The following is a 12,273-nucleotide window of genomic DNA, read 5'->3' as shown; positions in this document are numbered from 1 at the left end:
GAGGAGCGGACTATTAGCAGTAAAAATAAAACTGAAAGTGAAGACAATTTCATGTTTTCTACTCCTGTATTTTTGTCTTCTTTTTGCATAATGCTTTCCTGTACTTATCATTGAGACCTTCCGACTTCCTTAAAAGTTGTACTAGCATCGGTGGGCACGATGGCTCATGCCTGTAAATCCCAGCACTTTGGGAGACCAAGGCGGGTGGATCATCTGAGGTCAGGAGTTTGAGACCAGCCTCCCCAGCATGGTGAAACTCCATCTCTACTAAAAATACAAAAAATTAGCCAGATGTGGTTGCGGGCGCCTGTAATCCTAGCTACTCAGGAGGCCGAGGCAGGAGAATCACTTGAACTTGAAAGGCGGAGGTTGCAGTGAGCCAAGGTTGTGCCATTGCACTCCAGCCCCGGCAACAAGAGCAAAACTCTATCTCAAACAAAACAAAACAAGTTGTACTAGCATCTATGAAACTTTCTCAAAGAATATGGGGGCCCTACAGACTTAATTTTATTTAACATTCAGTAACTTAAATTTGACTATGTTCAAAGCACACCCTTTCTCCTGTTCCCTGTTACAGCCTATATTGTTGGAAATAGTTTTCACATTTTCCACAGCTCTGCTCTCAGACTTTATCAATGTATATTGACATCAGTATAGGAGGAATTGAAGATACTGATATTGGTACTGAAGAAAAGGTCTTACTGCCTCCTAGTGAATAAATTTTTAATCTATTTTATATGAACAATATAGTTTAACTTTTTTCTGTGCCACAATCCTCATTTTGTTCACAATACCTTATTCATAAACTGAAATGCACTATTGGTTCAGAATAAATCAGAAAACAAAATACTATTTGGTTAATTATAAGATACAGAATGTGAATGTTTAAATATGAGAATAAAGAAGATATCCTAGGAAGCTGCTATTTTGGACTCCATTTTCCTGTTAATTTATATCCTAATATAAAAAGGTACAAGAAGTGCCTCTAGTCAAGTATCTCAATCCTAGTTCTCTTGGCACCTTTCCAATTGCAGAACTTTCTTTGAAGTCACTGTGCTCCACACACAAGGCACGGATATGTGCCAGGAAAATATAGCCCCAAGATAGTTCGTTTTTTTCTCCTATTAAGTTTCTGCCCACCCAGAGTGTGAAGTTACAAGTTAGCTCTTTGTTCTTCCTATACTTTATTGTTTTGTTTTTAATGCCATCCTGAAGACCAAGGTGACATTGGAATGTATGTCATATCCTTTGTCCAACAAGAAGACATAATTAACCTGCAATAATGGCAATGCCATTAAGCATGAGGCATCATACCTTTAAAATATCCTAGGCAGATTCTGTGATTTTTGTGGCAATGCCACCTCCATTCTCAGCAGCTAGTTTTCTTCCACCTACCTATTTACCATTACCTCTCAAAGGTTCCCATTAATATCATTCCAAGAATATTAATAATTGAGTTACCATGCTAGAGAATCATTAGCTTATTTGTTAATGCTAAGTTTTTATTATTATTATTATTATTATTATTATTATACTTTAAGTTTTAGGGTACATGTGCACAACGTGCAGGTTAGTTACATACGTATACATGTGCCATGTTGGTGTGCTGCACCCAGTAACTCGTCATTTAACATTAGGCGTATCTCCAAATGCTATCCCTCCCCCCTCCCCTCACCCCACAACAAGCCCCGGTGTGTGATGTTCCCCTTCCTGTGTCCATGTGTTCTCATTGTTCAATTCCCACTTATTCGCAAGGACAAAAAACCAAATACCGCATGTTCTCACTCATAGGTGGGAAATGCTAATATTTTTAATATATTTTTTAGATCATAAAGGGCGATCTCATTTTTGAAAATGGGAATGATTAAAACTTTTCAACTCAAAGAAAATATCTTTTAATTTCTAGAAATAAAGCAAAAAAAGACATCTGAATAGTGTTAATTTTTATTAGTTTGCAAAAATTTGAAAAAATTTCTTTGGAGTTTTTTGCCTCTTAATACTTTCTCTAATCCTGTGTAATTATAATTAAGTATCAGATGAGCTACTGTAATACATAAACTCATAAATTCAAGGAGGACCAAAAAGAAAAAGATTGTTTCAACATTTTAAAATCAGTTTAATAAAAATCATATAAATATATCATTTAGCAACTAACGTTTATGGATATTCATTCATTGTAAGAAAACAAATGAGAGGATTATTATTCAAATATTTAAATAATTCTTTTTAATAAGTAAATAATGTCACTTTTTATTTTGTAAGCCTTTGGAAGGCATTATGCCATAATAACTTTAAATAAAATGGAAGAACATGTAAATAAATATAATACTCTTTCATGCATATTCCTCTTTATCCTCCAGTGTTTGTTTTAGATAATTTCTGTTTATCTATCAGGTGCCAATTTAGATGACACCTCCTCCCTGAAAACTTAGCTGGCTGCCCTATACTGGGTACCCATGCATGTTCTACTTTGCTTACTATATTTACTGGCGATGGAGTTATTATTACACTTTATTTAGAATTGCTTGGCTATAAGCCACTTGAGGACATAGGCACATTGTGTCTACAGTACCCATCAAATTTAATGTGCTAAGTAAATTTTGTCCACAGCACCTGCTGATAGTATGTGCTCAGTCAATGTTTATTGAATTCATCAGTGAATGATTGAATGATGTTGCTTTTTTTTTTCCAGCTCCATCTTCAAAGGCTCTGCTGTTTGTGTGTATAGCATGGCTGACATCAGAGCAGTTTTTAATGGTCCATATGCTCATAAGGAAAGTGCAGACCATCGTTGGGTGCAGTATGATGGGAGAATTCCTTATCCACGGCCTGGTACAGTATGTATCCAACTTAATAATCAAATTATTTTCTTAAGCTCATATTTAATTCTTAATTTAATTGTAATAAATTCTGCTATTCACCAGAGCCACATGTGCTGTAATAACTATTATTTATTTGAAGTGAAGTATTAGCATTTTCATCCTTCATTGAAATTTAACATTTCAGTAAGAATTTTAGTTACTTTGAGAAACAATGGACTATGTCATAAGGATCTAACCATGGGGACAATGTGGAGCTTATCCCCAACATGTTTATGTTTATAGAATCATTGGAAAGATTTAGTTATCTAGAATGACAGCTATTCTAAATTAGATGGAAATGTCAAAGAAGTATTATTTCTCACATACAGCTCTGCAGATAGCTCGAGTCTTCTAATCCCCACTTCTACTTTGAAAAGAACACATCATAATGGTTCACTTAATTTATCTCTCTTTTGGTATGCATTTATCTTTTCTTCACTTAATTGTACCTTAGAATAACATGCACTTTTTAAATGGGAAAGGAATTTTAGAAAACCCTCAGTCAAAAATTTTTTTCAAATAGTATAAATCATGTTTAAAGCACAAATGATGTAAGTAAGAATGTATTTTAGAGTTTATACAATTGTTTAAAACAAAAAAACAACTGCAGTTCAAAATGCTGTTATATGCATTTTAAGTAAAGGGTTTTTTAAAACGTTTGTTGATATTATTGTGACAGTTTAAGTTATTTTAACATCAGGATTATTTATTGACCTAATATTAAAGAGGAAAAAATGTTTTTTTTTTCATTTTGGATTTATTCTGAATATTACTACCAAGAGGTATAAAATAATTACCAAAATATCTGAGAAAAATATTGACTTAACTCTTCAAGTTTTACTGAATATTATCTTTTCATATGTTCATTCTAAAAGGAGAACCAGCTGGTAGCTATGCTTTCCGAATTCTGTTTCCATCTTCCTGCTATATAACTTAATTAAATTTGGGAAGTATGCTATACAACCATCTCTATTTTCCCCCTAATAATTCCTCAATATAAATTTGTTTCAAGGATGGTTTCTGACTTGATTATAAAGTAATAACGATGTTTGTGGAAACATTTTTTTTTCAAACAATATGATTTTCAGGACTCATTTTTTAAATTTTCTCTCTTTTTAATAATGTGATAAGAACATTTAACATGAGACCTACCCCCTTAAATTTTTTAATTTACCATCCATTATTGTTGAGTATAGGTACAATGTTGTACAGCAGATCTCTAATGCTTATTCTTCTTAGCTAACAGAAAGTTTGTGTGCATTGATTGGTAACTTCCCATTTTGCTCCCTCCTGGCCCTTGGAAACCACCATTCTGCTTTTTGATTCTACTATTTTGACTATTATAGATACCTTATATAAGTGGAATCATGCAGTGTTTATTTCTCTGCAAATGGCTTATTTCACTCAACATAACGTCCTTAAGATTCATTCATGTTGTTGCATAGTGTATGCAGAATTTCCTTGTTTTTCAAGGATGAATGCAGTCCCATTTTATATATATACACATACACACATCCCATATATATGATATCTATATGCACATATAAAGATATTATATATGCATCACCTGTATATAGATATATACATATATGATGCATATATCATATATAAATATATGTATGTTGTATGTATAAATGTATCATATATCATATATACATTTATATATGATACGTCTCATATATATGTATATAGGATATATGATATATAATCCTAGATATATTGTATACATATAACACACACATATACACACACACACACATTTTCTTTATCCATTCATCTGTTGACAGACATTTAGGTTGTTTCCATGTCTTGACTATTGTGAATAGTGCTGCAATGAATCTAAGAGTGATAATATCTCATATATCTTTGATATCTTAATTTCAATTGTTTTAGATAAATATCCTGAAGTAGGATTGCTGCATCATGTAGTAGTTCTATTTTTAATTTTTTGAGGAACTGCCACACTGTTTTCCATAGTGGCAGTACCATTTTGCATTACCACTAGCAGTGTGCAAGGCTTCCAATTTCCCCACATCCTCCTTAATACTCATCTTTTGTTTTTGTGATGTTATCCATATTATCCATCCTGACAGATGTGGAGTGATATCTGATTGTGGTTTTGTTTTCAACTTCTCTGTTGATTAGTGATGAATAATTTTCATGTACCCATTGGCCATTCGTATGTCTTCTTTGGAGAAATGTCTATTCAAGTACTTAGCCCATTTTTTAATTTTGTTTTGTTTTGTTTTGTTTTTTGTTTTTTTGTCAGAGTCTCGCTCTGTCGCCCAGGCCAAAGTGCAGTGGTGCAATCTTGGCTCACTGCAACCTCTGCCTCCCGAGTTCAAGCAATTCTCCTGCCTTAGCCTCCAGAGTAGCTAGGATTACAGGTGTGCACAACCATGCCCAGCTAATTTTTGTATTTTTAATAGAGACGGGGTTTCACCAGGTTAACCAGGCTGGTCTCAAACTCCTGACCTCAGGTGATCCGCCCACCTCGTCCTCCCAAAGTCCTGGGATTACAGGTGTGAGCCACCATGCCCGGCCTAGGTCATTCTAATGCTTTTTTAACTATTTTTTATTCGTTGAATATCACAGCTGTACTTACTCGTTTCATTTACTTATATATTAATAGTAATATAGCACTTAGGATATGGGGATATTATTCTAAATGTTTTACAAACATTAACTTACTTAATACTGATCATAATCCCATGAAACACATGCTATTATTATTAATTCCATTATACAGATGAGGAATGTCAGGCACCAACAGGTACAGTAACTTGCCCAAGGTCACAAAGCTAATTAGTGATAGGGCTGGGTTTCAACCCCAAACTCCAAATTCTTGGCTATTTACTATCATACTGTAAATTCAAGGTCATTGTTCTTACAGTAACTCCCAGTTATTAGTTCTCACACTATGATGTTGCACTACAAAAATGTTAAATTGTATATTTTTACCTTCCATGGGAGATTGTGTGTGTGTGTGTGTGTGTGTGATTAAAATTGGGAAAACAGCTCTAGAAGGATCAATTTTACTCTGTTAATACTTTGGGGTTAAATATTATAGACTGTCACATTCTGAGCCTTTTCTTACTACATGAGTTTTTTGGTTTTTTGTTTGTTTTTATTTGTTTTTAATAAAGACTGTCACCATTCAGGCCATATTCTTTTTCAATTATCTAGATATTATAGGAGAATGAATTGGAAGCTGAGACTATTCACATTAATTACAACAACAAAAAATTATTTGCATATGTAGACCCAGCAGTTGAGTCCTATAATACTCAGAAATAGAAAATAAGTATCAAAATGACTACATGCTGATGCATCCTGGTTACATTATTTTCCAACTCGAGTGTAAGTTAAGATGCTTTACAAGTGGTGGTTGTCACCGCTTTCCCTGCTGCTGCCTAAAAGAGCTGTGAATGTCATGCGAGGCTTAAAGAGAACTCACATTTTACATGACTGTCCTCATAAGCACACAGACACTTCTCTGAAACATAAGTAAGAGACTCCCCGAAAGTAGGAAAATAAAAATGTCAGTGGGAAGTGTTTTTCATCAATGAGAAAATAAACACCAAATTATGTTCAACATACTGGTCTCTTCTGCCGACTACTCGGAATATAGTCTTTATGCTGTAAGAAATTGTCTTGAAAAGTTCAAAATTATTTAGCAAATAGCCTGCATCTAAACCATCAAATAAATACTTAATTTCTACTTTCTAACAACTTGGGAAAACAAAAGCATGATTAGGACTAAAGAAGGGTCATTTAAGGAAGTAATTACTCAATTTTTTCTCAACATTAATATTTATCATACAATTTTTATGCCTTTAAAAATATGTAAACACATTTGCACCTGAAGTTGAGCTCTGAGAACCATGCCTAATAAAGAATCTTTCCACCGTAGCCCCTATTAAGGCTGTAATCAGTAATAGAGACAGAAAGACCAAGTCTCCTTCTGAAAGACTCCACCAAGAAAACTCTCTTTCATCAAATATTATGTCCTTTTATAGAACTTAAAGAGATTTTAAACATGCCAGTTACTGTCAAAATTTATTTATTTTTACAGTTGCGGTTAAAGAAGGAGGATTTTCTTTTTGGTTGTACTGAGTTAAACTGTTAAATCTATGCTCTCTTTAGATAAGTAGAAACCACATAATATAAATTTATTAGTATGAGACTAATAATGTTGAGGTATTTTTAAATATTTTTATTGATCAACCCTATCCAATTGATTTTGTGTTAGTATAGTGACAATCATTTCTACTAACATGTTTGCAAGCTTTATCTAGAAATCCGTGGTAGCTAAGGACATCAGCTATTTCCAAATAACTAGCTACTTATGTATTCTCTTTGAAATCACTGTGACCAAATTTGAAAATGTCTAAAATCATGCATAGATAGGTAGCCTTTTACTTCATTGCTTCTTCAGTCATTTTTACAACATCTTGTTTTTTATTAGCACTCAATGCTATTAGTGTGCTTTTCTACATTATGTTTTATATTTAGAATACTGATGTTGAATTTAGGAGCATCATATATGTGATGTGAAAATCTGTTATACAAATACACTTTACCATTAATAACACTACACATTAAATCATTGAAACTATATTTCACAGCGTATCAGATAAACTATGCCTGTAAAATTTGAGAATGTAAGAACTGGAGTGAATGATAAAGACCACGTAATTCACCCTCATTTTACAGGGAAGGGAATGAATACCCAGAATAATTAAATAACTTTCCCAATATCATATTGCCAAAAACAGTGGAATGAAGAGGGATGTTGAATTTTCTGATCAGTCTTCTCTCTCTATTCGTTAATATTCTGTAATATGCACTTATTTCCTAATATTTATCTGATTGATATACTGCCAAATGTCCCACCTAAAATTAGCTGCATTGAATTTTACATTATTTCCTGGCATTCTTTCTTATTTGTTTTCTAAAAGCAGCCCAATTTCAGTAATTTTTGTTTACATAAAGTTATGATTCTATCTCTCTAAATATCCAGAATATTTTGATCAAAGTCATTACTGAACACTTCTTATGATCCAGACACTCTGATAAGCCCTTATACGTTATCTCACTACATTCTTAAAACAAACACACAGAGTAGGTATTATTATCCCAATTTTATAGATAAGAAACAAGCCCAGCGAAGGTAAACATATGTTCATGCTCTCACAGCTTATGAATTGTTATGACTGGAATGAAACTTACTCTACTTAACTCCAAATCAAAAGCCATTAACCTACCTTTTGTTCTACCTTCAAAGGGATAACAAATGAGCAACCAAACAGAACTTTATGCTATTTTTCCAGAGATTTGTCTATTCTCTGCACAAGTAATAATGAATTTTGAAACTTTACTACACTTACCATTTCTCTTACTGCAATTCAGAGGAACACATCTTACTTTAATAAAAGTATTGCTGAATACTTTGCTTTCTATGAAATTGTTAGAACCTTTACTAAAAGCCATATTACACTTAAGTTAAAGCTTTAACGTAGATTATTTTTTAAAAAATTGTTTTTACATTTTCTGCATCTGTATTGCTATTAAGATTGAATTCTAAGTTGTTCTCTCAGTGGTAAGACTTCTGTTGACATTATCACTCAGTTAAATAAACACTACAACTTTCAGTGTGTCATGCTTACTTTAAGTTTTTGGTTTTGACAGAACGCTGTACTTCTTTCACAAAAAGTCAAACCTAAACTCCTAGCTTAACCATGACATCACTGCTCTGCAATGTTAATAAGCCTAGAAAAGCAAGGATGCAAAAGGATATATTATAGAATTCCTTCACTTCAAATGATTCTTCTGCCCTCTGGTGTCCAAATAGAATATTTGAACAAGCCATATTTTGTTCAGGTGGATTTTCTCAATCATTATTGCCCTGCCAGGTCTTGGTAATAAGAAGTTCCAAGTGAAATAAAATATTAAAAAGTCCATGATACAGTGAATCAATCATACAGGTCAGATATAGAAACCAAATTGAATCCAGCCCAAAATAACAGACTGCTAGAAAACCCAGAATCTAAGAAAGATTTGTAAAGGCAGAAAATTTCCAACTTGATAGTTGGTTTTTTATAACTGATGTACTCTGCAGTTTTATTCTGTGTAGCCAAGGGATTTTTAAGATGTATGCATAAGTGTAAAGTATTAGTAAATGTTTCCTCAAAAGTGAGTTTCAGTTTTAAACCATTCCCTTATCAAAAAGGTGAGGAGAAAATATTTGTTTTTGAAGTTCAAATATAAAATACATGTTTTACTTTGCTTGAAACATTTTGCCACCATTTTTAAATAACTACTAAATGTCTGATTTTGTAAAAATAATGATTCCTTTTTAAGTTCCATTTACTTCCAAATTGTTACTGCGTTAAATGTTAGTTGTTTTAGTTTTACTTTTACAGATGAAAGCTTACACGTGAATTTCCCAATTAAGTCTCCATTTTTTGGTGGGAAATAAAAGGAGGTAGTTATAGGTACTTTTTAAATATTTCATAAATTTGTTTTACTATGTGGACACTGATGAACATAAATGCATGATAATTTCTATTAATAGCTCAAACATCAGAAAAGCCTGTTCTTTTTACTTTTTTTATCTAGGTAGTTTCAAAAAAAATAGGTGGTGAAAAATGGTGATTCTAAGCATTCCTGAAAATTTCTTGGTTCAAAAATTTGAAACAAAGCCATATTTAAGGAACATCATAACATGGTAAGAATTATCCTGGGTAGAGTACCTAGAGACTGGACTTCTCACGCCAGCATTGCCTCTTCCACTGTCCAACACTAGAGACATTAAATAAATGCTCATTTTCAGCTCAAAATCTCTTTTTCATTCAGGGATGGAGGTTGTGGTTAGTTTTCTTTTGTTTAATCTTTTTTTGATGCCAACTTTAAATACAGTTTTATTTAAGACATTGCATTTTCCACTTACAATACAATGTTTATAAAGTGCAATGTTATTTCCTTTCCTTGCGCTCATGTTCCATATTCAAGTATTGAGAATGCCCAGTAATTTAGTATAGCAGCTCGACCGTAAAACTGCCATAGAATTTGCTACAAATTTGGGTTCTTCGGTGTTTTAACTATGTAGAACAATGCTACATCTATAGTTGGGTTGTCTTAATCAACCTCTTCAGTGGTGGGCCCTGAAAAGCACCACCAGATGCAGGAGCTCTACCACCAGGAAATCCCCCTGGCATTCCTCCTAGCATGCCTTCTGCACTCTAGTCCAGTTTGGTTATGATGGACTTGCAGACTTCTCCAGCTCTTGCTGTGCATGTTCAAATTCTTCCTTCTCTGCAGTCTGATTCTTATCGAGCCAGTTGATAATTTCATGGCACTTGCTAAGAATCTTCTGTTTGTGCTCATTGTTAATCTTGACTTGAAGTTTCTCATCTTCAGCAGTTGCTTTCATGTTGAACACATAGGGATCAAGTGAATTCTTGGATGACACCTTGTCCCTCTGCTTCTCATCTTCAGCTTTGTACTTCTCAGTTTCCTGGACCATAGGCTCAATGTCTTCCTTGCTCAAATGGCCCTTGTCATCAGTGAGAGTAGACATTGAGGATGCCCTTGGCATTAATATCAAAGGTGACTTCAATCTGATGAACACCATGGTGTGCAGGAGGTACGCCTGTGAGCTCAAACTTGCCAAGTAGGTTTTTATCCTTGGCAATGACATGCTAGGCTTGTCAGAGTAGGTAGTGAAGGTCTGTGTCTGCCTGGTAGGAATGGTAGCATCACACTTGATGAGGACAGCCATGACTCCATCAGCAGTTTTAATATCAAGGGAAAGAGGAGTGACATCCAAAAACAGAAAATCTTGAACATTTTGAGATGTCTCTAGATAGGATGACTGCCTGGACAGCTGCATCATAAGCAACAGCTTCATGAGGGTTGATGCTCTCATTCAGCTATTTTCCATTGAAGATGCCTTGGAGAAGCTACTAAATCTTGGGGATACAATTAGGACCACCAACCAGGACAATATCAGGAATCTGTGGTTTGTCTAGTTTGGCATCTCAAATGGATTTCTCTATGGGGTCCAGAGTGCCACAGAACAGGCTCAGCATTCAATTCTCCAAATTGGGCACAATTAATGGAGATATAGAAGTGGATTCCTTCATGAAGAGAATTGACCTCAGTACTGGTTTCAGTGCTGGAAGAGTATGCTTAGCAAGTTCACAAGCAGTATAGAGGCACCAGACAGCTCTCTTGTTCTCACGGTGTCCTTCCATGTGTGCACTATAACTCACCAGTAAAATGGTTGACATTTCAGTTGTGAAAGTCCTCTCCACCTAAGTAGGTGTCTCTGGCTGTAGATTTCACCTCAGAGATTCCATCCTCCATAGTGAGGATCAAAAACGCCACCTCCCAGGTCAAAGATTAGCACGTTTCTTTCAGCTCCAACCTTTTTTTTTTTTTTTTTTTTTTTGTCTAAACTGTAAGCAATAGCAGCGACAATTGGCACATTGATAATTCCAAGTACATTGAGACCAGCAATAGTTCCAGCATCTTTGATAGCCCTGATGCTGAGAGTCATTCAAGTAAGCTGGCACTGTGACCACAGCATTGGTAACAGTCTTCCCAAGGTAGACTTTTGCAATTTCCTTCATCTTTGTCAGAACCATAGAAGACACCTCCTATGGGTAGCAGCGTTTTGTCTCTCTCATACTCTACTTGGACCTTGGGCCTGCCAGCATCATTTACCACCGTGAAAGGCCAATATGTCATATCAAACTGGACAATGGCATCATCAAATCTGCACCCAGTCAAACATTTGGCATCAAAAGCCATGCTGGCACGGTTCATTGGAACTTGATTATTTGGAGTATCACTAATCAATTGTTTGGTATCCGTAAAGGTGACATAGTTTGGCATGGTTCAGTTTCCCTGATCATTGGCAATTATCTCTACTCTTCCTTGCTGGAAAACACCCATATAATAGTAGGTGGTGCCAAGATCAATACCAATTGCAGGTCACTTAGACACAGATGTTTGTGTGCATGGTCAGCTCAGATTGCAAAGTGAGACACAGAACCCCAAAAGCTGCTGCTGTGTTCAATGAGACCCTTGTTTAATATTCCTTTTATGTTGGGAAAAAAAACATTAAGCCACATAAAACATCAAAAACACTAAGCTAACCTCCTTCTTCCTGCTAATTGTCTTCCATGGTTTTACTTCTGAATATAATATGTCCTTTTAGTGAGAAAATAAAGTAAAATAAAATATCCTATAAATCTTGGTTAACAAAACTTGACTAAGAATATTCTGTAAAACTTTATTAAGAAAAAAATATTTTCAACTACCACCAGTGTAAAATAATGAAATATCTCTCCCTCTGCAAGATTTCAAATCTTTGTCTAACAAAAAGCCCCATATGTACAACTCA

At 34.5% G+C, this 12,273-nt stretch overlaps 1 protein-coding gene and 1 pseudogene across 2 annotated transcripts in view; one reads left to right on the top strand and one right to left on the bottom strand.

The window, feature by feature from the left end:
- The window catches only part of SEMA3D (semaphorin 3D), a 191,392-nt gene that overhangs the window by 147,246 nt on the left and 31,873 nt on the right, over positions 1–12,273 (top strand). For both annotated transcript variants that reach the window (XM_034964345.4, XM_055114602.3), the window contains one exon: positions 2,693–2,837. In XM_034964345.4, coding sequence (XP_034820236.1) covers positions 2,693–2,837 — 145 coding nt within the window. The remainder of the gene's footprint in view (positions 1–2,692; positions 2,838–12,273) is intronic.
- On the bottom strand, positions 10,002–11,813 carry LOC103786793 (heat shock cognate 71 kDa protein-like; annotated as a pseudogene).

The sequence above is a fragment of the Pan paniscus genome, chromosome 6 (assembly GCF_029289425.2).
Source record: "Pan paniscus chromosome 6, NHGRI_mPanPan1-v2.0_pri, whole genome shotgun sequence".
NCBI lineage: Eukaryota > Metazoa > Chordata > Mammalia > Primates > Hominidae > Pan > Pan paniscus.
This window is presented reverse-complemented; position numbering and strand designations above follow the sequence as displayed.